The following is a 24,893-nucleotide window of genomic DNA, read 5'->3' as shown; positions in this document are numbered from 1 at the left end:
TATCCTCAGCAAAAGGAGCCCACAGCCCACAGTGACTGCACCAAACAGGTCCAATAATTCAACTTAAACTGTTTTTTATTCTGGAGGATTGTCCTCATGGGAAAATAACAAATAGTACAGAAAATGAATAAAAATAGGAAATTGTAACTTAAAGCATAAAAAGCATAGAGTAAACCATCTCATTCTTTCACATACAGTAACAGTAATATTACTAATCCTAACAAAAGAGATAAAATACTATTATATGTGGAAAAAGTAGAAAAGAAAACATTGGTATGTGTGATATAAGGCTTTAAAAGGCATTAGTTTAGTGAAGCACAAGGCTTGAAAAGGCAAGATCAAAATCGTCCAGAATAAAATCTGACAAACATCAAATTTAGTTGCCTGAGTGTAATACAGCCAGCTATTTTACATAAAATTCAGATACACAGGACTCTGTGTAGGCAGCTTCATCAGTGTGTCATGATAAAGGTGTATCTTTGTTTCAAACACGATTTAAGCTCAACGTAAAAACCTGACTTGGAAGCTCCTTCAATAAAGTACAACTCCTGCTCCATTTAAATAAACTAGGATGGTCACATACAGCATTACTACTTCACAACACTGATTAGTATCATGACCACAAATAGACCCACATGTTTATGCGATTGTAGTCGCATTTCATTAAGTGCTTTGTGCAAAATAAAAAAAAGAATGTGTATCTTTCCTACTTTACACAGATACAACAGAGGAAACCAGAAGCACAAGACCTGGCTGATGGCTGACGTGCTTTGTGTTAATGGAGCAAACATAGCTCAGTAGACGAGGGCAGGCTTTCATTAGCTCCGGCATGTTGGCAAACACTAGCACATTAAAGGAGAAGTCTACTCTCAGAGCCTTTCACTTAGCTTCTCCAGGAACAGGCCTTGGAGTCAACACTCAACAAGCACCGGCTGTTGATGCGGTGGCTCCTCAACGGCAACAAGCGGCACAGATTTGTCTTCACAAAATGCTTCTTCACATGTCAGTTTTTGGTTTCTGGAAAGACCACTGGGTCGTCATGATAACAGCTCACTGTGTCCAGCCAAGTTCTGAGTCCTGTCAACAATGTTAACATTTGAGTATTAACTTGCACTATGATTCTGGAACATTACAAAAAGCTTTGAATAAAGGCAACAAAAAAGCAAAAAAAGGCAAGATCCAACATAATAATAAGAATCATTTTTCTTACTGGCAGACAGAACTGATGCAAAGTTTGTGAATAAGGCCTCCAGTCTTTGGTTATGGGTTGCAGCACTTAAATAGTCTTGCTTTAAAACAAGAGTCAGTGGTTTGTGTTAGACAGTGTTTGAGTTCCTCTGCTTCTTATAGCAAATAATGGCACTTGACACTAAAGTTACAGCAGAGTGAAAATCCATAAATATGGGACAGATGTTTAAATGCCAGTGACTCAATATTCAGCATGCACAGAGATGTGGTCTTCTACTGGTCTACACTTTCACAATCAGTAGCTTAGTTGGATTGAGATCCCCTTGAATGAAAGAAACATCCAGCTCTTTAAATAGGTTGTAACTGAAGCACTACAGCAAAGTCACGTTCACTTTCATGATACGCTAGCAAGACCATCATATGCGGCTAATGGACTGGCAGCTCTAGGCTAGAGACACTCTGACAGCACCTCGTGTGTGGGTATGGATGGGTAGATCATGGGGGTGCAGGTACACTCTTTGTTGCTGTTTTGGCTGAGCTGGATCTTCAGTTTCTCCACCTCATAGTTGTGGAGATACTCTTGAACCAGGTAGCGCTCTCTCTTCACTCGAGCCCTCACGTCAGAGGGAATGTCGGGGATCATCCAGGCCACAAAGAACTTGACTGAGAACACAACATGCTGTGGAAGAGCAGGAATAATGGGTTGATCTCATTCTGCACTATAGCCAGCAAAACTAATGGCTAGATAGAAATATCAGTAAAGACCAAGGATGTGTAGAGAAAGAATGGCTGTTGCTGAAGGTACAAATAAAACGGTTAAACAGTGAAGCTCAGGGTTATTTATCAGTCAGTGCTAGTGGAAGCTTTGAAACCTAGGCTTACCTCCATGATAATGATGAAAGCCAGCTTGGCAGCCAAAATATGCCAGAACTGCATGGTGTGAGAGTACTGCTTCTCATCGCCAGGAGGGTTGCGATAATCACGATACCTACAGACAAACACCCGATCTGTAAGTTGTTGTTTATGATTGTAACTACATTACAAAAGCTAGTCCACAAAAGGGAAGTGTTACATTATACTAGCTTATTTATTTACATTTATTTTAAGGTCTTATCATTTGAAGTGATCCTGAAAGTACAACTTGCTGGTAATGCTTATGTAAAATAACTTAACTATCTATACATTTAATATAGTTTTTAAGGCAAATATCTCAGTACCTCAGTCATATACCAACACAAAGACCAAAAATGCTCACAGTCTTTCTGTACTTCTGTACTAACCCACCTACCTGCAGGTAGAGATGGAGCTGTTGAACCAGGAGGGGTTCTCCTCCTCATCAGGTCTATTCTCCGGCTTGAAGTCAGAAATGTTAAACACTGACAGGCTGCTGTTTATGTAACCCGTCATATTCATCACCCCTACTGGCTGGTAGGCGTACATGTACACCAGTCGAGGGATCATATCAGAGGTGAAGGCCACAATGAACGCCTAAGAGCAAAACAGAGAGAGAAGCATCGCAAGTTGGCTTAATAAAATGAACACTGCACTAAAGCAGGCTGGATAGTGCAGAAGGAGAACAGCTGAGCAACTGCTGCAAAGCTACATCAGTCCTTAGTTCAGCACTCACGTTTGTGACAACGGAGAGTATGGCTATGCCGCTGAGGATTTCTGCCCAGGCTCCAATGCTGTGAGCCTTGGCTGCCACGGGACGTCTGAACTGGGTGGTGAGCTTCCAGGCATCCACTCGAACCTCAATGATGTTGTTAACAAGTGCCAACAGCGGTGCCAGAGGGAAGGAGGCAACGAACAGTGTGATGAAACCGAACTGTATGACTGAGACAAGAACAGGAGAGAGGCCGATGAGAGACAGTACAATGGAAATAGCACCATCTGCAGCAGTTCAGTTTTCACTGCAACTGTATAGTTCCTTTGTCCTTAGACTGTGTTTTCTTAAAGCCCTCCCCATGAGTCATGAGCTGTGTACTGGATGTTTACCCATTTCCAGGTACTCGTAGAAAAGTCCCAGCTGGCCAAAGCCCTGTAGATCATGGTCCTGTTCCCAGCGGCTGTAGAGACTCTCTGGGTGGCTTCGTGCCTTCCTGCTGCCCCACCAGTTCATCAGCCACCTGGAGGACACAAGGGGGCAGTAGAGAGCTTTAACCAACATAAATAAACTAACTGAACAGTAAAAGTGGTGGTAGGGCTTCAGCAGATTGTGTTGGCATACTCACGGGACCAAAGCCTCTTGTATGTTGCCCCACACCTGTTTGCCAGTCATCACTATAACCAACTGGGTGGTCAACTCGATCAGACAGCCACCAGGGTCGCACTGAATTTAGACAAGATCCGGAATGAAACAAAAAGTCAACACCAGGCTGAGATTAAAATGCCAAATGTTATATTGTAGAGTGTAAGGCGGTTATATGTGGTACCTCCTCATTCCTCAAACTGCTCCACTTGCCAAACATGTAAGCATAATTTCCAGGATAGCCGACAAACTTGCCCTTGAAGAAGGCCACGTAGAAGCAGGAAGAGTAATAGTTGACGAACTGGAAGAGGAACATCTTCACCGTGAGTTTGTTCTCATACTCCAAGTGGGTCTTTGGAATTTCTGTCATGTTGTAAAAGGAAAAAAACAAGTTCACTTTAGATACATAAACATTTTCAAACATGTTTAACAATGGTTTCCTCATGGATACATAAAGACAGAGGCATGTCATCATGCTGACCCTCACCCATATCAGTGATCCAAACAGCCACCCTCTCATACATGAGGTTGAGAATCATGATGATGACAAAGTTGATGCAGGAGGCGGTGACAGAGGTGGCCAGCTGTGGCGTGATATAGGGGCCAACCACCTGCAGTTTGTTGGTGGGGCTGTCCTTCATGATGCTGGCAAAGGCAGCGTATACCGCCAGGCGGTACGCAATCACCCCAATTATGCAGGCAATGATCAATGAGATCTTCAGGACAGAGACCACAGTGATAACATGAAAAAACACTGCATGGCACAGTAGGTGATAAGACAAGTACAGTAGAAACAACACACTGTAAAATACAAACAAGAACACACAGATTTATGAAGGAACCCAGGTGAATTATGGCCAATAAAGATGTTAGAACAAGCCGTCATGCTTGCGTGTGCACACATGTCTCTAGACTCAAAGGTCTGATTCACATATTTTACTAAGACTGAACATGGCAAGTGGCACAGAGTGAAGAGATGTGAAGATGAAGGCAATTACAGCTTAAAGATACTATGCTCACCCAGAACAGGACGGTGGCTCCAGACAGACACATGCGTGCACACTTGCTTGTTACAGGTAAGTATGGCTCCATTTCCTACATCACAAGCGAGCAAAGCATAAAGACTGGAGTCAGTACCTGTTATATCCTGAAAAGACTGCTCTGCAAGGCCAGGCTGCTTTTAGAGCACCAGGCTAGTTTATCCAATCACACTTCTTTGTATGTAGGTGTTTCAGCTTGAGTCCAGGTATTTCATTCAGCGGTTGTTCCTGAAGCAAAGCTTTTGCAAAACCCCTTTTCAAGATGTGCTACTGAGGAAAACCCATGCCTCTGAGTCGTTTCAGAAATGATCCAAACACATTACACACACTAAAATCCCCTCATTACCATACTGGCATTCCACACTAAGTGCCACTCTTACCCAGAGGACCACAGTGGACCAGCACAGAAACAACTTCCCCAATACATCTGTGGCTGTCCTGTTAAGAACCCACTCTTGTTCCTAAAGATGTATGGGATGTAGTCAGCACCCTGTTTCTGTTTATTTCATTACGTTTTAATGTCACTACATACATTTTAATTGAGCATAAAATAATATATATTTAAATTAAACTTGTCAGGAATTATTCTGTAATTTTTCCAGGTCCTATCATGAAGTGTACAAAGTTGTAAAGACTCCTGGACACCTACATGTGTGTTACAATGCTATCAGTATATTAGTATTTCATGAACACACAAACACCTGAGTTATGCGGTTCATCTTGCGGTTGGTGCACTTGGACTCGTACTCTGGGCGAAGCTGGAGCTGCTGTTGCTCCTCCTCAAAGTCGACCAGATCCCACTCATACTCCAGACGGGCCTGGCGCCTCTTCCAAAACTCCAGGAACAGTGTCACTGCAAGGAAGTCAATCTGTCACACCAGGCGTACAGTACATTGTGTGGAGAAGCCTGGCAAAGATCTTTGTTGGCTCTGTTTAGTTTTCTTTTATTTGAAGTGGGAAAATGGAAATACAGTAACAAATGTGACTCATCTGAGCCTCAACTATTGAGTTAATGCAAAGGAATATTTTACTTACCCCATATTCCCATAAATATGGCAAAAAACACTGTTGCCACATTGTCAAATAGATGTGATTGCTGAAATAAGTGAGAAACAGTGAGATTAAGGAACTCATTGAAACAGCTGTGCCCTTCAAATGCTCCATATTTGTGAGAATAACATTTGGCTACAAAGCCAGGATGTCTCACCCATGAGGAGTTACAGGTTGTGTTGAGCTTCCAGTAGCTGCATTTTTTGTCACACAGTGGACACATCACTATGTTGCCTCCAATGGTCTCATTGCATATTTCTTTACTGTCGATGAAAAGGTCAATGATTAATAAACAGATCATTATTAATAAAACAAATACCTTCATTTCCAATAATTTATTAAAGCCTATCAAAGCTCACCTCCACTCATTGTCATCATAGGTGAGCAATCCATAGACGAAACATATTGTTCCCACTATGGCGGCGAACAGCAACATCTCGGTGTAGAAACCCAGCCATGCAAAATAAATCCCTATTTTCTCTCCATAATACTTCCTGTTTTGAAAAAACAACAACATTCTTGGTGTAAATACTTTGCTAGCAAATCAAAGCTAAGTAAAGACGGATCTCATGACATGCCTGATAAGGTCGAGGGGTTGCTCCTTGAAGAAACAGAAGAATCTGGCCCAGTATTTGTAGAGATTGTATCTCTCACTTTCGCAATTAGGGTCCTTCGATCTCGTCCAGTATCTACACTGCAAACACACGAGACAAAGTTTTAGTCAATTACAGATTTGAGATCAGTGTTAGAGTCTGAAAAGTTCACCAAAAGGAGACTCACGTCATGCAAAGGAAAGGCAGCAGTGTAGGTGCCATTGTTGAGTAACCTCTTGATTCCCTTCTTGTCTTTATCTGCACATTCATCCCTGAAGTAGGAACAGCGGGACAGGATATAGTAGACCTAGGAGAGAGAGACAGAGACAGCAGAAGTTACAAGGTATAAGATAAGAAGACATTTAATTCTGCACAGTCTGCATGAAAATTCACCACAAACAAAGGGCGAGCATGTTAGTAGACGTTACATTCTGAAGGTCACAAACAGGATAAGATAATCATGCTCAGAGTAAACTTACAATCCTGTTGCGAGTTGAAGGGGGGAAGAACGTCTCTTTGTCGTCGATAAGGAAAAAGTCAGACTTGCTTTTGTTGAATGGTGCTGTAAAAAAGTCTGGTTCAGGCTCCATGATGTGCGTTGGTAGGCGGAAAGGGGTGGACAGCCAGTTCATGGGCATCTCACGGTTTTCTGGGATGTCATTGACCTTGAATGGGACCTTGATCTTTAATACGTCTGCATAGGTAGCCAACACCTCCCATGGAGCATGGATCTTCACAAAGTAAGTCCTTCCATCCTCAGACTCCTGAAGAAAGTCACAGGTGATTCATTGAAAGAAAAAAAATAGTGTAACTATAGAGTCATATGTAATGTGAAATAAAGAAACAACAAAAATAAAACCACTATCAGGCTCTTACAGTTTTATCTTCAGTCTCCAGCTCCAGACCCACTTTGACTAGATTGGCCTCATACACCTTCCTCCTCTCCTACAACAACAACAACAAACAAACAAACAAACAAAAAATAAATGTGGTTTGAGATCAGTTTAAATCTGTTATGGGCTTTTTAGAATGCTGATTTAAATTGATTACGCAACATAATAAGTAAAAACACAATCTGTGGCACATATACAAGTGATAGATTACCAGACATTGATACTGTAAGTAAGTATAAAACAAACTAATTTGATTAATTTGCTGTGATACATGATTTTCTATAAAATGTTTTTAAAGTTTTTATAGTATTAAAGATACTGTCTATTTCCCTCAAGTAAAAAAAAAATCCCCTTAGATCTGTAATATACTATTTGCAACACACGTGGACACTATACAGGAACCGGGTCTCGTTTCCCTTCCTCATTCATGTGAATGCTTTGACCCGGCCAGAGGCCAGAGTGGTGACTCACTGAGTCTCACTGAGTCACCACACTGGCCTTACAGATCACCGGCTGTGAGCAACATGCGAGTCAGCAGCAGGAGAATGCTCCTGGCTGAAGAAGAGGTATCACTCCGATGTGAAGGTTAACAGCTTGGCTTCAAGCAACAGAGGTCTTTGAGCACGCCACAGCTGATGAAGAAGAGGCTAAGCAGAATAATAATACAGACGTTGTTCCTACCTGTTTTCTCTCACCATCCTTATCATCAACGTAGGACAGGACAAAATCAACCCTACGCACTCCATCACGGAAGAACACAGAGTCCTTACTCTGCTGTTGTTTGTCAACCTAGAAGACGAAAACACAGACAGACACAAACAGCATTTATGACATACACTAGTTTAGACACGACCAGACAAACAGAGTATGTGCCATTGGTGAACAGTACAGCCCAAAGAACAAGGCCTGCACACTGCATCACACTGAAGTGCTCGTATTCATGTTTCAAACATTAACAGCATCTGTTCCTAATGATCCCTGGAGAAGATTTAATGGAATAGATGAGACTCAGCAATTCAAGAACTCTGATAATCACAGAATTATATCTGGAAAACTTTTACCTGGAACCCGCTTGAGTTCAACCCATAAAACCCTCAAACACTGTGAGAATGAAATCATAATTCTCCACACAACAGCCAGCAACACCATCTCCTCTGGCTTCATTGCAGAAGAGTTTTCCCTTCTTTCCATCTGAACAAGCTGTGATGGTTCAGCTAGTGCTAGCTCTGCAGTGGCTCCCTCCTTAGCTGCTGCAGTGCTATGATAAAATGAACTGCACAGGAAACCTTTCAGGGGGGAAAGGAAGCATGACTTCTTGCTGTCAGTGGTGCTTCAGCTGTTCATGAAGCTATAAATATCTGAGTAACGCATACTACTGTCACCCATACAAATAGCTAAAATAGCTATAGCAGACATGCACCAACACAAACTACAGCATTGCACTCAGGCACGTTTACGGCTACTATACTGTAGTTCTAACAGACTGTCTTGTCTCCTGGCTCACTGCTGTGGGGGTTGGGAGGAAAGGAAAAGCACTTTACCTCCATGTCCCACTCCCTTTATGGTTAGAGCCGGAAAGGCCCGCTGCCTGAGCAGAATTGCTTTTCTCCAGAGAGCCAGTCCAGCCCTGACAGCACTGCTTCTCTCACTCTCACTCCACCGATCCCCTGGCCAGAGCAGCTCCATCCAGTCCACTCACCTCCCAGAGCAAGCCCCCACTTGCTTAGACATCCAAAAGAAGAGTGGGGGAGAAATACAGCGGGAGGGAGGACGAGAGAGAAACAAACGAGGCTCCTACAGATTTCAAAAGCACGGAGGCAGCATAAGCACGGAGGCAGCATAGCTAAGGCCAGCCTTGAAGCTAATGTAATAAGGGCACAGCATCAAAGGGGAGGTGACATCGCTGTGCAAACAGTCCCCAAACAGTCTAATATTCTAGAAAATGAGTTAGACTGCAGGTAAAAATCCAAGAAGAAACCATGAGTACAGTGGCTCAATCTGATCCTCGCAGTCAGAATCTATGTGCTCAGCAGTTTTTCAGAAGCCAACTCATGCATCTCTCTCAACAACCGGTCTGCCCTACCTCAGAGACTACATTGACCACGATCACCATGACAGGGTGGTTGCTTTCTTTAACGGGACGTTTCTGCAGAAACTCTCTAATTTGCAGTAATTACAGATGGGCTGTATGGAATCGGTACATCTGCTGGGACGTGCCTCTGCTTATAGAAGCTGCTAGAGGCCACAGAGTTCTATACGTTTACAAACTAAACTTTAAGTATCGGGTATTTACACAGATGGACATCTTTCATCCTAATTAAGGACAGTAAATATAGAACATTAGCTAACATTTGAAGGCTTCTAATTTCAGAAGGGGGACATTTAAAATATTACAAGGCGTTTTGGGCCCAGAACTTTAGACTTTCTGGTTTAGACTTTCGATATTCCACAGGGGCTGAATAATTTAGAATAATAACACGTTGAACATGCTGAAGTTAGTGTCACAAAATCTAACAGCAATTCTCTTCAGCATTATGTTCTTTCAGCAATAACTTAACTCTAACACATGAATATGGCTTTACTGGATTTGCTGGAAATACTTTGTTCTAAACATAGAGAAAATTGTTTGCTTTTCTTCATAAGTGTAAGTTGGTCTGGATCAGTAACACTAAGAATACATGAAAATTACTGTACATTAAACCAAAAGCAAAGCCTGCAGTCTTCTAGGAGGTGGGCTACACAGCCAGCCATTATTTTAATTCAATTTAAGGATTTGCAGCCTCCACCCTTTGAAAACCTCCTTGATGTGATCTTTTAAATAACAGAGTTCAATGAGCTAGATTACTAGAAGGGATCATTGCAGGTTTCCCCCTAACGGCGGCCTGGTAATAAATACAGTTTTAATTCAAACAGGTTGCACACAGCAAAACCACATTGGTTAGCCACAGCGAGGTGCAATCTGATCAAGAGCATAACAGCATGAACTGCAAACATACAGCATGGTGAGAAAGTGTGTTGTGATTGTGTCTGCGTGTGCATCTTCGCACGTTCTAATTATACTGTACCATCACCAGGCTGTTGCTTGCTCTTCAGTGAAGCAGGCAATTATTAGAGGTGAGAACAAAGGTCGGCTTCAGTTTTAATGAACTCTTATGATGAATCAACAAAGACCTCTTGCCACCATGTTTCCATTACTCTCTGCAGTAAACAACATAATCTCCAGGAACTGCTCTCTACCAAGATGCGTGTATTGATTTCAGCTCTAATGCTCTAGACATAACCACTAATGCCAAGTGAAACGCAACACTGAGCTGACATTCTCCAAGAAGGGGATAAAGGCTGGGAAGCAGGCAGACATATGCATAAAGAGGCATCACATCACATGCCTGTTTTACCATGCCATACCCTGGAACGAAACTTCAAGAACAGAGCCCGCTTTCTCGACAGCTGTGGAGGAATCGAGTGGAGAGTGAGCAAAGAAGCCCAGCATGACAAACTAATCAATATACAGCTAAAACTGGAGAAGCCTTAAAGGGATAAAATGAATGGAAATGATACATGCAGGCACTCCACACTCATGTTTAACATCCGTATGTAAATGAATTTGAAACAAATAAATGTTATCAGATCCTGTAAGAGTTAGGTCAGTTACAGGTTTGAGCTCAGGGACTATGTGAGGTCACACAAACACACAGACAAAGACACAGCAGCATGCACTCGTGTCCTTGGCTGGTGTCTTACCCCAGTAAAAGCACTGATTCGCTCTAAGGTCTGAGCTTCGAACTGTGGACTGTCACTGTGGTCAGAGGGAGCCAGCGAGGCCAGGCTGGTGTTGAGAGACTCACAGGTCTCCACAAACACGTCGGGGCTCAAATGAGGCTTTACGGTGCAGAGCGAAAAAGGGAAGAATAGTGAGGGGTGCTGGGTTCAACTCGCAAGTCATTATGACTATTGGAAACAGTGGGTAAGGGGAGTTATTCTATTTACATAGACAAACAACCCTCCTGATTTAATGTTTCACAATACACTGTTCTCTGTGAAAAAGAAAGAGGGAAGCAACGACATTCTGCTACTGTGTGTACAGGTCATATAATGGAAGTGAAGATGTGATAATACCGGACAAAAAGCTTTAAGCAGCTAATGCTCTTAAAAACTACATATTTAAACACAGAAGGTAAAATAACGGATTGTTACATCTTTTAATATCTGTCGTAAATTCAAATATAAGCTTAATACAAGCACATAACATCTCAGACTTGCTGTGTGAATATGAGCATGTGGTGTTTAGGGTTTACCGCTGGCTGTTGGAGGGATCCTGCACTGGATGAGACATGCTGGTGGAAACCATTCGCATCATCTGTAAGACGGAAACACAAGAAGGCCAGCATTAAAAACTGAATTGCAACGACTCATCACGGCTCCGTAGTAGTCAATAAACACCATGCGGGCTAACGGGTGAGAGTGGAGCTAAGTTTTAGCCGTATGAACAGTTGCTTTAGTTGAGAAAGCAGCGCTGACAGGACGCCAGCGCTGTGGTCTATATTTGTACAGCATTTAGTGGCAGCACTACTGTACCACAGGCCAGAAACATGGCTTAACGCGATCATCAAAGAACAAACAGATATTTGGCTTTCCTGCAAATCTACTGCCACAGGAGCCACCACTCAAGGGTCTGATCAACCCTCACAATCTACTTGATTCTAACCACTCTACATTTACCTACCCATCATTGCCTATCAAATGCAAACACAGCCACCCAAAGTACATTCTGAACAGAGATTTGCATAAACAAACATCAGGACAGATGAAAAAGGACGACAGGCACCAACTACTGACACAGCACTGAAAATAAATAAGACTTTAGCCTGTGTTTTTAAATAGAAAAGCAACAATCCTAATTATAGGTCTGAGGTTATATTTAGTCTGTACTCAACACAGACAATATGTGTATACAGTCCTGAGACAAGAACTCAAACCTTATATTAAGTAAATCTTTCTGTGTTTAACGTGACTTGAGTTAAATATTTTCTGCCAGTGGTTTCTATTTAGGCTTCTTCAACCGTGTTATGACGGTGGTTTTGTTATGCACTACAGTGATTTGCCCTTGGTTACATTTCCTCTAACATATGAGAATACCACTCACACAGTTGAGCATATTTTTGCACATTTGGCTGCAGTAGTGTTGAAGTCATTATTAGATACTCAGCTGTGCCAACAGGCTTTTCCCACCTAACTAAGAGGCTTCCACAGTTAAGGCTTTGTTCAAGAAAGAGCAGCTGATCACAGGGGAACTCCAACAAGGCTGCTTCTGTCTTTATTACCACAGCGACCCCACAAACTCAAGAATAAAAAGTGTAACTACTATTAGCAAAGAAAACAACAACAAACAAACAAACAAACAACAACTTTCTATTTAGTTATACCAAATAATATAATAAATAATAAAACAGGGAAAAAACGTGACAAATGCAGGCACACTGACAATTTGTACTTCTAAAGTTGTGAAAGAGAATTCAAACGCTGCCTTCTACCTGTTTCATTTTTGCACTTGTAAAATTTCCTGTGGCAGGAAGTCACCGTCATATTTTCAGTTTCAGCTGCCACAAAATGTCCAAATTATGCAGGTTGGTTCATCACCGTCAGACGTCACAAACTGCGCAGTCTATGCAATTCTACATGAAAACTATCTGAGGAGAATCCGGGGCATTGTTAATACAATAGACTTGTGACTGTGATGTCTGGAAAAGCCTGTATCCACTTTTAAGTCAACACATCCCAAACACACAATACCAAGGTAACCGTAGCTATAGTTATGGATTCATGGGCACAAATCAACCTCACTTGTACTTGTGCAATAGGCTCCTCTGCACGATAATGAAGTGTACTTCAGTTCATCATCACTTTAGAATTAACCGGAGAGCATCTATGGTGATTCACTGTCTAGTCATATTTAGCCCGGAGTAACGCTTGAAACCTGGGGTTTCTGCTCGTGGATAAAGTGGCTGCCGGTGAGTGACAGAGTGTTTCCAGTACGCGAGCCAGCTGCCACAGACTGGCCTCCATAAAAAGAAATGCACTCCATGAGCTTGTTGGGGATTGAAAACACAAGTCAGCAGCCTGTTTTAAACGGATTTTAGCACAAGAAGCCCTGCTCTACATAGGTCCTGCTTGTTGCTTTGCTTCATTTCACGTACATACAGTTTTATTCTAAGCCTGAGATGTAGATATGCCTGTAGGAAAGTGACATCTGCTATGAGTCATCTAGGAGCTTACAAGATTTAAGCTTAAATGCTGTTTGACCATGTGTCTGTAGACAACGTTTTACAGAGAGATAATGTTAAAGCTATTAAATATTCTCAATAAACATCTAAATACCCAAATCTAAATAAAAATATCCAAATTCTGTTTTAACCTTGCTCTATGTTTAATATTCAGAAAACGTGTATTCCTTAAGCAAAGCTGAGGCTTCACACACTTAATAATAACTTAGTGCGGACTTAAAGTCGCCCCATATAAACGCCCGCCGCTTGGCGTTAGCTTTAGCTTCGGCTAGCTGTTAGCTGTCCACTAAGTTACTCACCGCTCAGCGACTGCGTGGGGCTCATCTCAATCAGAGTCTCCCCTCCGGACTTGCCCGTTATTCGGTGCATGGTGGCCGTGGTGTGGACCAGCGGCTCCACCGCTCCTGTTCCACAGCAGCAAAACCCGCGGACACGGCGGTTTGTGTCGCGTCTGACCGGACGAGCGACCTCCTTGCTCGGCGTCCTCGTGAGACTCCTGGTCGGGCGCAGCCGGTTCCTCCGCAGACCTCCTTCACCCTCTGACCGCCAGCCGGCGGCCGCATCACTTCACGCGCCCGCGGGAGGCTCGCGCGGAGGCTCCTCCCCCTCTGGTCCTCCGCCGGAGGCTCAGCGACTCTGTCCGGACGAGGAGGTTACGATGACGCTGTTTACAGTTAGACGCCAACGTTAGCTCCTTATTCTCTGCCCAACGAACTCAACAATGTGGATTTATTGTCAAACTAGTTCAACATAACGTTGAATGGGCTCAGTCAAAAATAAACAGATATAAGTATCAAAAAATCACACGTGTAAAACATAAACGTCAGATTAGTTCTGGATAGTTGGGGCAAATTACATTGATATTGGTCAAACAATTTAACGAAAGGTTGGTAAAAACAACAAATAGTCTACTTATTACTAACTGAAAACAATGAGTCTGATAAGAAATATTTGTAATGTCTGAGTTGGTGAATCGCACCAAACCTTTTACATCCTTTAATGCTTTTTGCATCCTTTACTTTTATTAATATATATTTTGCTTCTGCAGGGCTTCCTACAGCCGTTAACCCTAATGTCAGCTCTAAATCGTTAGAGCATTATCCATTAACCATTAACAGGGACATTAACTATACACTTGAGAGCCACAGAATGTGTTAACATGCACATGGAGCCATTAAACAAAGACAGACTGGAGGATTTCGGTTGCTCGGGTTTTGATGCCCTGTCACTGCGCTCTGTTACATAATTTATTTTGCCTGGGTATGATTTCAATTAGTTTGGCAAAATGTAGGGAGCGAGAGCTTCCAGAAACTCCTTCGCACTCGACCACGTACGCCGTTAACTCCTGCGTTTCTGAGGCTGTTTTATATTAGGGAATGCACAAGAGATGAATGTGTTCTCCCCTGTGAGAAGCTGTTTGGACACTTTAAGATAAACATTTGATCCCATTATAACTGGGATGTGGAGCCTTCTGTGATCATTTCATGCTCTTATAGTCAAAGTATTCATTAAATTAAAATGTTAGACATTCAGTTGTTTAATTAATATGTAGATTTGGTTTAGCGTTGTGATTATTGCATGTTTGGTTTCCTAGTCACCCATCACTGTATCTGCTCCTCTCTCACAGGGGGTTCAGGAGAAGGTCTGTCAGTAGTTTTTCACTGCTGCCCTCTCTACTGTGTGTTCTTGCGCTCTGGTCAAATTTAGTAGCAGCAGCCTCCTCTGTCACCCTTCAAGTGGTTTACACAGTCCTGTACTGGTGTAATTATGTTATCCTCCTCTATGGGGTGTGGCTGAGTACAGAAATACAGCTGCTCATTTTCGTGACCACTTTTTTTTTTAAAGGGCTCTCCTCCTTGACGTGTGGCTCTTCCTGGGTGTGCACTCTTTTCCCAGGTCTCCAAGGCTAATGGTAAAACACAGCTTTAATAACAAGGCACCAGGGGCCCACCCGTCTGATCTGTTAGTTGTTCACTTAAAGGGAAAGGATGGGAAGCAGAAATAGCCCATTGGAGCGCGCAGCCAAATCACATTCAATGTCTCCTTCTGCGAGAGGTGGTGGGTTTTAAATCAGATAAAGTTTAATATAAACTGTGGTGGCTGCTACTCTGGCTAATTGCATTCCTTAGAGAATGCCCCATTACACGACCCGGAGCCATGGCAGTGATTCAGCTCTCAGGACAATGGCCAGAAGCACCAAATCAAAACAAAGCTGAGGAGGATTCAAGTAGCGAGACGGAATCTGTACTTAAACATATACAGTTTACAGACACTTCCTGTTGAACGTGGGAAGAAAACCAAACAAACATCTTTAAAAATAGCTTTTCCTTTTTTATATTATACAAGGCAACAAGGATAATATAATTTAATATATTTCTTTTAGTACAGTTTAGTGTGATAATTAAATAAAACCTAAAGTGCAGTATACTTGGTGTATATTAAAGGAGGTGTGCTTTACTCTCTTCTTATTACAGTAAGGAGAAGTAAAACTGCTGAAGCAGCTGGAATTTACAGTTGGAGAATGACTACACAAAATCCTGAAAAGCAAACTACCACCACGAAACACTCGACGCGGGCGCTTTATTTGAGGCAAGGCTTCCGCGTACGTCTACCAGGTGCGTTTCCTTTGGATGAAACTACTTGACTTGTACTAATTCACCTGACAGTCATTGCCATTATCTCGTTTGCGTCACGGCTGAGGAATGACACGAATCTTGGTTCTATCGCCTTCTACTTCGTTGCCTCTTGGCTGATGTGGTCCCTCGTCCTGTGCAGTGAATGGCCTTTCGACGTGCTCAAATCACAATTTCATGATTCATAGAACGTTTATAGACGTTCTACGTTCATATAATGTTTTTTTTCTTTCTATTATAACAAATGTCAGGCTGAAGCGAGCCGACGCGTGTAGGATGATTCAGCCTCAGCCAAGCGCCGCGGTCCAACCCAGCGCGTCTGCTTCCATCTAGCGGCCGCTGACGGACGCGGGCGGCATCGAGAAGGCGGAGGCGACGACAACATGCCATTCCATCGCACCTGACGAGCCCGCATCCCGGCGGTGCCGTGTCCGCGCGACAGCCCCGACGCACAAAGGAGACGCGCTGCGTTGCGCTCGCTCGCCCGCCCGCCGCGCCGCCGCACGGACGGAACGTGGGACGAGGTGGCGGCCGCGGGGACCAGCGCCGCTCGCGCCGATAGCAACAGGTAGAGTCGCTTTCACATTCCTCAGCCGCGGAAACAACAGCCGGCTTGTGTCTCGAGGAAGTGCGGAAGTTTCTCCCGAGCCGCTCAAGAGGTTTCGTGTCATTTCGCAGCTCGGCGTGTCCGTGAGCGCACCGAGGTGGTCTGGGGATCAGTGGCTGGTGACTGGGGCTTTCTTATACTACGGACAATCACCTGCATCTGCAGATCAGAGCGCTCCGCCATGCCCGGTGGCCACAGGAGGCAGGTAGGGGATCACGTTCACGCGGAGATTACGTCGATACTCAATGAACCCACTCCGAGGCCAGCTCCCACTTTCAGAGCTGTTCCTCTGTAGCCACGGGCCTGCTGTGTTTAACGTGACTGACAGCCGCTGTCACACCATTCAGCTCCAGCAGAGACGCGCCCCAGCGCCTTGTTTCATGCTGTATAGAGCATTTGATCCACCGCTGCACAGACCTGTCCTATCATACTGTACATATCACGCTTTTGTATCAGCCACACCTTCATACTTTGGCCTATATGTTGCAATGACTGAAGGTTAGTGCCATGTTAGGTGAATATCTTGGACTAGAGTGAGGGTGACAGCACATCCACATGCCATGCTGTTCAGTAAGATTGAATTAACCCTTGCCGTGGCTTCACGGTGAGTCACAATCACCACGACTCCTCTCAACACTGTGACATTCATGACACTCCTCCATAGTTAGACTGGTTTCACACAATGAAACTGATTCCTCAGGCTTATTATTACGCATCAATGGCGGTGATGAAACGTGATTAGGCCTAATAACAAGCATTCTTACATCATTATAAAAGCTCAAATACACATGGCCATGCACATTGTCTGCCATTGTTTGACTTATTGCATTGTTATTGTTCTATTTTTAGCCCAGCATTGAGCTGCTAGAAATCATAGGAGTGATAAAGGAGAATGGCAACGAACAGACGTCACTTCCTCCCGTGGTGAGATCATGGAAGCTTTTTGCCTTTAAACCATTCAAACGTCCTCCACGTGATCCCGATCTGCATGTTTCTTATCCCACAGCATACTCCACTGTCATACGACTACGTGCTTGTCGCCAAAACACGAGATAACCCGGAGCGAGAGGTTCTGAAGAAGCAGGTTGAATACATAGAAGAACTAAAAAAAAAGAACATCAGAGTTACAGTAAGTTCCCGTCTGTAGCACAGCGGTTATTGTACGAGCTGGTTTATTATGCCCTTGTTTGTTTGTTTGTTTCAGAAAATCATTGATGACGACCTGGTCTTTTACGGGATCCAAGCGCCTAAAGAAATCTTTGAGAAGTACAGGTATCTGCTCAAAGTGTCTGACGCCTGCAACTGGAGTTCAGATCAGAACATCGTGCCCCTCAGCACCAGGTAAAACTCACTGCTGGAGGAGCTTCTATGATTGATTTGAACAGTGTGACAGTTTATGAGTGACTCATCTCTAATGTATGTACATCCTGTACATACATCATTTTCCAGGATAAGGATCGTCCACTTCATCTTGAATCACACCCATATACACTCAGGAGGTGAGAAACACGTCTGTGCAATCGTTGAGCCGCTCATGCGATGCTGCTCGTACACTGTTTGACAGTAGTTCTTCTCATCTGTCAATCTTCGCAGAGAGTCTGCGTGAGTTGATGAAGGCCAGGGTTTTTGAGGCCAGATTCTGCCTACATGAGGTAAAAGTCACTCTAGCATACGTTGAATGAGGTTATAGTTAAACTCGTATGTGCCATTGGTTTGTTCACGGGTTCCTCACATAGTTGCGCTAAATATAGCGGCACTATCTGCTGATAAATCTCTGCTCTTCACGTGGCGACCAAAGTGTTTTTCTTTTCTTAAGAACTTCTAAATTTGTAAACTGAAACTTGGCAATGATTTTACAAAACAATACTTTCCTGCCAAAAAAGTACTTGTTCACAGAGATGCTGTGCGAGTCAGTGAGTCACCCAATATTGAGAGTAAAGGAATACTGATGTATGAGCACATACATAAACAGCACAGTGCTTATTGCATTTGTGAACTGTTGGCTGTGGGTAAATACATTGTAGCGCCTGTTTGTCTGTGTTATTCTGGAAGGTTAAGTCATTTGCATATAATTAAAGCTTGTCTTTATTGATCACATCCATTGAAATTCCACGTAGATTGTTGGTGGGAAAATATTGACAGTAGTCCTTTAATACCTGATCGACCTGTTGGCAGCAAGCGATTCCTGCATTCATGCATCCAGCATGCATGTTGAACGGAACGGATTTAACTCAGCCATAATGTTAAGATGCCTGGTGTGAGTGTGAGTGGGTTTAGATCTGAGCTTAATATATATTAATAATACTTTAATATTTAATATTGTCCTGCTGCGTTGTCTAACTTCTACCATTACACTGACATTATGTTTTTGTACCTTAATGAACCTCTAATTTGCGTCCCTTTACAGTATCAGGTAGCGATAAAGAGAACGCAAAGGAGGCTTTTCCTTTGTTCCTTTGTTGCTTAAGGTACAGTACGTACTGTGTGTCATGTTCTTTCCTAATTAAACATTGTAGTAGACCCAAAGTTTACCTAGTTGATGTGTGGTAAAAAAGTGGCACAACCAGCTATCTAAATATGTGCCATTACTTTGTAGAAAAAGATGTAGGTTTGTTTTATCAGCTTAGAAATAATTTTCACCGTTGACATTTGAGACTTTGGGGAAGCTCAGATAATGTTTAATGACCAGTTCATGCAGAAAACCAATAGTCGCGCATCTACAGCCATGGAAGCGACTGTAGCAAAACCAGAAAACATCACACGGGTCTCTTTCATCCCAGCGCGTCTTCATGTTGGTGTTCCGCTTTTGATGTCTTGTGTTTCTGCTTTCAGAAAAAGAAGCAGAGAGAACTGACGGAGAGCTGGGCACGGTGGACAGCCTGTCTCCAAGGGCAACCCATAACTGCTGTCAGGTCTGGACTGCAACACAACAGCCTATTCATTATTTTGCTTTTCATTCAGCCGCAGTCATAGCAGCGTTGTTGTCTTTCATGTCATCCCAGCGTGAAGTAGGTTCGAGGGTTAACAAAACGCGTAAACACGTATTTTGCCGCCATTGTTTGGACACATTATTTAATTTTATTAACAGTATTTACAGAAAAAGCCACAAATTGCTGAGGCTGCCTCCAGCTTTTTGTGTAGGTCATTTATCACACCCCTGTAAAAACCCACTGCACCCAAACATCTGCTGAAATCAGAGGATTTGCTGCATTCATCATTACTATCTTAAATAGACCAGCAAAACCAGCACAGGCTATTATAAAATCCATACTATGAGATGCAAGCAAACATTTCTCTGATGCTTAAGGTAGGATTTCAGACCCATATTGCTGGTAGAATTACGCTTCCTCGACCCTGGACGTCAACCTGCAGCTTGGACCTTAAATTTCCCTTCTCTGTGCTCGTCCCAGGAACTACTTTGGGGAGAAGGTGGCCCTGTACTACCTGTGGCTGGGCTGGTACACATTCCTGCTGATCCCTCCCGCCATCATCGGGATCATCGTCTTCCTCTATGGCCTCGCCTTCTTCAACAGCTCCCCCCTCATGTAAGTCTCCTCGCAGCTCGTCGGGATGTGTCATGGCGGAGCGTCTGCACGGCGGTAACTCGTGTGCTTTTGCTGCTGTAGAAAGGAGGTCTGCGAAGCGGACACCGTCATGTGCTCACTCTGCGACCAGTGCCAAACGTGGCAGCTCTCCGACACCTGTGCATACGCCAAGGTACGGGGGGCGCGGGGTCACCGGGGTCACCGGGACGGGGAGCCGGTGTGTCGGTGCTCACTGCGGGTCTGTCTGTCTGCAGATCAGTTTGCTGTTTGACAACTACGGCACAGTGTTCTTCGCAATGTTCATGGCCGTGTGGGGTGAGTTCATGTTTCCTGTTCAAACGCTTTCGGATGAATTATTCCTGGTATTTCAGAGGACACACGGGGTTTGTCAGAACCAGTGCGACTCATTCAACAGTCAGGTTTTATAATAATTGAATTTCCCAATTCTGTTGTGCATTCACCTAAATGCGAAACTTGTACAAATGCCTGGAATCTATTTTATCCAACTGCCTGGGTGTTCTTCTAATCGCCGAGGCAGACACTGCCAAGGAGATACCACATCACTGAGCGAACCTACTCCTCTTGGCTGCTCACATCTGAATCAGCATTGGCCATCTGGCCGTGGGGGTGGTCGAGCAGTCATATATAAGAGCACATAGAAATGCTCAGTCACTCCATTATTCAGCTCTTCCTTTCCAGAGAACCTCTGTGCTTTGTGAAGGAATGTAGTGTGATACTGGCTGTGCAGATGAATGGAAGTCTGCCATAAAACATAGTTGTGATCAAAAGATTAAAGTTTATGTGTCGTTATGTCATATTTTTGTTTCATAAAGGCTTTATTCCTTTATTTAAATCCCTTTCCTGCACAGCAACACTGTTTCTGGAGTTCTGGAAGAGACACCGCGCTTCCTTTGTTTGTGAATGGAAAGTATCTGATTGGTGTGAAGAGGAGGTATCAGTTTTACACGTTATGTCCCGTCTGAGTAACAACAGGTTCACCAACGGTTTTGAATTCACAGCTGTGTGTTTATTATTTCCAATTGTAGGAGGAATTGATCTTGGAAATTGTGAACGACGCACAGTGTCAACCCAAAAAACACAAACACTCCTATGTGCGGAGCACGTTGGTATTAGTCTTTGTCACAGCTATGGTGAGTGATGATTTTACACTTTGGAGCCTCGGTTGACGTCACAACTGTTGAGTTAAAACAAGCATCTTGACGCTGGATATGTCAGGTTTACTCATGGAGTGAAGGTGATATCAAAAAAACACAAGACAAGCGAATGTTTTTGTGTTTCCACAGATAGTGGTGATCATTGGTCTGACGCTTGTCTTGGTGGTGTTCAGGGCGCTCGCAGCAGCGTTCTTCACCAAGACGTCCTGGGATTTTCTGATTAATAATGCAAATATGGTGGCAATGATGCTCGGAGCTGTCCTTCATTACCTCATTATCACCATCATGACCCGGGTACACAGGCATCTAAATGTGACCCTCAGTGTGGTTCTCACTGAGGCTGACGATGGCTTTGTCTTTGCAGATTAACCGGATGGTAGCCATGAAACTCTGCGAAATAGGTTTGTTTAGTTTCTGCTCCTTTTTACTTCTTACACAGTGCATGTTTAGAGATGTTAGGTGAGCAGTTTGAATGGAATAACTGAGGCAGTGGGAGCAGGCAAACAAACCTGGAGGAGGTGCAGCAGATATGCAGGTAATTAACCAGGAAGAAGGTCAGACACACAGAAACCAGGGAGCTCCACCAATAAATGAAAAATTGGATTTTTTTATTGTTAAATGTGTTTGTCTTTTGTACACATTTGTGATTAATATCATACATTATGTATATATGTGGAAACAGTAAAGAAGTAGCAGAACTACTGTAAGTGTGAGGGTTGGAGGTTTTGCCATCTGTTGGCCAAATGGTGACATGCACTCATCACCACGGTAACTCCACGTCTGCCTCCACCAGAGGAAACGCGGTCGTTTGCTGCCACGGAGAAAAGTTTCACTGTCAAGATGTTCACCTTCCAGTTCTTCACTTACTTCTCGTCCCTCTTCTACGTTGCCTTCTTCCTTGGCCGGTAAGAGCTTTAATTCACACGTTGATGTTCACTGTTCCTGATGAGCTACAGTATTGTATATAAATGTGTTTATCTGTGGTTTAGTTTTCATAACAGCTTGCATTTGTAACGTACCTCACAGCATAAATGGCCATCCTAGTGGGTATGTGCGAATTGCAGGCGAATGGAGGCTGGAGGAGGTCAGTAAACGCCCCATTTGTAAATAGATATATTGCATTTTAATATTTTTATACCAACCATTTAACTGTCCTTCGTGCAGTGCCACCCCAGTGGATGTTTAACAGACCTCTTCATCCAAATGGCGATTATAATGGTACTGAAGCAAACCATCAGCAACGTCTTTGAATTCAGCGGCCCGTAAGTATACGTGAGATGTGATGTACAATGTTTAAATCCTGTCCCAGCTCGGGGTTCAGGCTGTTTGACCTTCCTCCCTGTCGCATCAGCTGGTTCTCCAGGTGGTTGAAGAGGAGAAGAACCAAGAGGCTGCAGAGGAAATGTGCCCACTGCTACCTGAAGGATGACTCAGAGGCCAAGGACGGGGCGGAGCTGTGCGATATCTGCAAGCTTCGAGACTGGCTCAGCAACTACCGCCTCAATGACGTGGACTCCTTCAGCCTGTTCAATGAGTTCCTGGAGATGGGTTTGTCCCCCGCTAACTGCGCTAACAAATGGAAACCGTGCACTACGCTAGTTGTGATCATTGATATTATGCTTCCTGTCCTTCTTAGTGATCCAGTTCAGCTTCACGACCATATTTGTGGCAGCGTTTCCACTTGCTCCTCTGCTAGCGCTCCTTAATAATGTTATAGAGATACGCTTGGATGCCATTAAGATGGTGACGCTTGAGCGCAGAATGGTACCCAAGAAAACCAACGACATTGGTGAGGACCGGTAGACTTTTTATCCCTTAGCGTAGCTCTTAGTCCTTGTACCAACATGGCCTCTTCTTCAGGAGTGTGGATTGACGTGTTGGAGGCCATTGGCGTCTTAGCTGTCATTGCCAATGGACTGGTGATTGGCGTGTCCTCGGACTTCATCCCTCGCCTGGTGTACCGCTACCGCTACGGCCCGTGTGCCAACGGCACCGTCTCAGATATTGAGTGAGAATGTGGATTTTTCTATCAACGGTGTCTATTGTGCCACATCATGTGCACGAATGGCTTTAAATCATTTCTTTTTTGTGTGTTTCCCAAGCTGCATGGCTGGTTACATCAACAACACGCTCTCCATTGCACGAATAGATCCCAAGTTCACAAACGAGTCTAATGAAGGAATAATGAAGACTCCTACTGGCTTGAATGTCACTTATTGCAGGTTGGTTCTGTGTTAGTCATAGTTGTCCTTTTACAACATCCCACTGCAATTATTCTGACATTTATGTTACAAGAAAGTAAAGTCAAAACATATAATTAAGGACATTATGACATGACATTTAACGCTCTCCGAGCGTTGACTATGGTGAGTATTTGCTGTTGTCTGTGCATTGATATTTTAATAAATAAACTAGATAACATGTGATTCCTGCTCTGTTCCTTTTCACAGCTACAGGGACTACAGGAGCAGCGAGGACTACAGTCTCACCCCACAGTTCTGGCTGATCTTAGCTGTGCGCTTCGCATTTGTCATCCTGTTTGAGGTAAATCATTTAGCATTGTTAAGATGCCAGAACAGTAATTTGAGCTGGAACAAAATGATAGAGCATTGTCTTTGATAATAATGATATGCTCGCAAACCGAAAGGAACTGCCCATGTGAAGCGTCTGCCTCTCTACTTGCAGCATGTTGTCGTCATATTCAAATTTGTTGCGGCCTGGTTTGTACCGAGCGCTCCGATGCAGGTCAAGAATGACAGACTCTTTGATAAACTTGAAAGATTAAAAGAGGAACTAAGGTGAGTCTAGACCTGAGGTCATTCTGGTTTTATATTTCATCATCATATCATAAGAATCTGAAGAATGAGAAGCTGATAAAACCTCTGTTTCATTTTACAGGACGGATGCTGCAGCAAACTAATCCTTGCTTTTTTTTCTCCTTGCAGGTCGTTTGACATGTGACGGTATTCGAGTCTGTAGAACATCATCTTTGCTGAGAAGATGAACCTGATGTTCCTGTGAGCATTAGGACTATCACAGTGTTGAATCAACTTCAAAGCTATTAATTATCCCTGTGAAGAGTTCACATAGAGGTCTTTCATGTTTACAGTCGAACGTTAAGTGCTGCTTATCTGACTTTGCATCCGTGATGGACACTGAGAGGTTTGAGGCAGAGCAAGTGTACAGTGACTGACCATTTTTTTCATGAGACTGTCCTTATTTTACTGCACTGACAGCATGCTGTAGGATCTCTTTATTTTTTAGTTGTGTTTTTAATGAACGGCTTAAGATTTGCTACTGCAAATACAGTACCACTTGTGCTACAATGTTGCCTTATATTGTACAAAGCGCTGTGATGATTGTTGCATTTATTGCAGGTAGACTGTAAAGATGTCAGGCCTTGGAATGTTTTGTATTGTAGTACAGTATTTTATACTAATGAAGAGAAGAAAAAAAATGTCCTCTACTACCTTCTAAGTAATTTTTTCTCACATTATAATTATAATTCCTAAATTATAGATTTAAGAAATATTCAGAGCAATGTCTTTTATATTGTATTTACAGTATTTAAGTGTTAGCTACATTTATGTCAGTGCTGTTCTGTTGAAGACGTTAAAGCCATGACCTCAGTTCTGTCGAA

The 24,893-nt window shown here is 43.3% G+C and overlaps 2 protein-coding genes across 3 annotated transcripts; one reads left to right on the top strand and one right to left on the bottom strand.

Moving 5' to 3' along the window:
- Window positions 1-57: 57 nt before the first annotated feature.
- ano5a (anoctamin 5a) lies at window positions 58-14,004 on the bottom strand. Of its 2 annotated transcripts, none has more exons than XM_055509860.1 (23): window positions 13,593-14,004; window positions 11,308-11,369; window positions 10,754-10,891; window positions 10,418-10,459; window positions 7,694-7,801; window positions 6,996-7,064; window positions 6,599-6,883; window positions 6,307-6,426; window positions 6,101-6,220; window positions 5,886-6,016; window positions 5,684-5,789; window positions 5,512-5,572; window positions 5,178-5,329; window positions 4,857-4,937; window positions 3,924-4,152; window positions 3,621-3,799; window positions 3,420-3,517; window positions 3,184-3,314; window positions 2,816-3,021; window positions 2,477-2,676; window positions 2,071-2,176; window positions 1,658-1,867; window positions 58-1,289 (listed from the first exon to the last, which is right to left on the bottom strand). In XM_055509860.1, exons 1-23 carry the CDS (start codon window positions 13,660-13,662, stop codon window positions 1,104-1,106), a joined length of 3,090 nt encoding a protein of 1,029 aa, XP_055365835.1. In that variant the 5' UTR covers window positions 13,663-14,004; the 3' UTR covers window positions 58-1,103. The 2 variants fall into 2 exon arrangements, with proteins under 2 accessions (XP_055365835.1, XP_055365836.1); XM_055509861.1 differs by lacking the exon at window positions 4,857-4,937 and adding an exon at window positions 4,457-4,531 and having other exon boundaries at window positions 13,593-14,003.
- A 1,790-nt stretch (window positions 14,005-15,794) lies between these two features.
- LOC114857584 (anoctamin-9) lies at window positions 15,795-24,882 on the top strand. Its single transcript, XM_029154196.3, has 26 exons — window positions 15,795-15,908; window positions 16,178-16,494; window positions 16,605-16,738; window positions 17,383-17,457; window positions 17,540-17,662; window positions 17,738-17,874; window positions 17,983-18,032; window positions 18,127-18,185; window positions 19,366-19,445; window positions 19,944-20,078; window positions 20,160-20,250; window positions 20,333-20,393; window positions 20,948-21,030; window positions 21,125-21,229; window positions 21,383-21,547; window positions 21,618-21,654; window positions 22,047-22,158; window positions 22,280-22,337; window positions 22,418-22,515; window positions 22,605-22,801; window positions 22,890-23,042; window positions 23,114-23,261; window positions 23,356-23,475; window positions 23,704-23,797; window positions 23,939-24,051; window positions 24,199-24,882. Exons 3-26 carry the CDS (start codon window positions 16,715-16,717, stop codon window positions 24,212-24,214), a joined length of 2,334 nt encoding a protein of 777 aa, XP_029010029.1. The 5' UTR covers window positions 15,795-15,908; window positions 16,178-16,494; window positions 16,605-16,714; the 3' UTR covers window positions 24,215-24,882.
- The last annotated feature ends 11 nt before the right edge of the window (window positions 24,883-24,893 follow it).

This window comes from Betta splendens, chromosome 6, assembly GCF_900634795.4.
Source record: "Betta splendens chromosome 6, fBetSpl5.4, whole genome shotgun sequence".
In the NCBI taxonomy this organism is placed as follows: Eukaryota; Metazoa; Chordata; class Actinopteri; order Anabantiformes; family Osphronemidae; genus Betta; species Betta splendens.
The sequence above is the reverse complement of the archived record's forward strand: the minus strand, read 5'-3'. Positions and strand labels throughout refer to the sequence as shown.

What these genes read in the sequence shown, in the direction of transcription:
- ano5a (XM_055509860.1), bottom strand. Translation starts at nt 13,662, where the DNA reads ATGCACCGAATAACGGGCAAGTCCGGAGGGGAGACTCTGATTGAGATG. An exon ending in GAATCAGTGCTTTTACTGGG is followed by an intron (nt 10,460 to 10,753) that starts GTAAGACACCAG and finishes ATTCCTCCACAG; the next exon opens with CTGTCGAGAAAGCGGGCTCT. An exon ending in TACTCTCCGTTGTCACAAAC is followed by an intron (nt 2,677 to 2,815) that starts GTGAGTGCTGAA and finishes TTTTGCTCTTAG; the next exon opens with GCGTTCATTGTGGCCTTCAC.
- LOC114857584 (XM_029154196.3), top strand. Translation starts at nt 16,715, where the DNA reads ATGCCCGGTGGCCACAGGAGGCAG. An exon ending in AATGTTCATGGCCGTGTGGG is followed by an intron (nt 20,394 to 20,947) that starts GTGAGTTCATGT and finishes TTTCCTGCACAG; the next exon opens with CAACACTGTTTCTGGAGTTC. An exon ending in CAATGAGTTCCTGGAGATGG is followed by an intron (nt 22,802 to 22,889) that starts GTTTGTCCCCCG and finishes TGTCCTTCTTAG; the next exon opens with TGATCCAGTTCAGCTTCACG.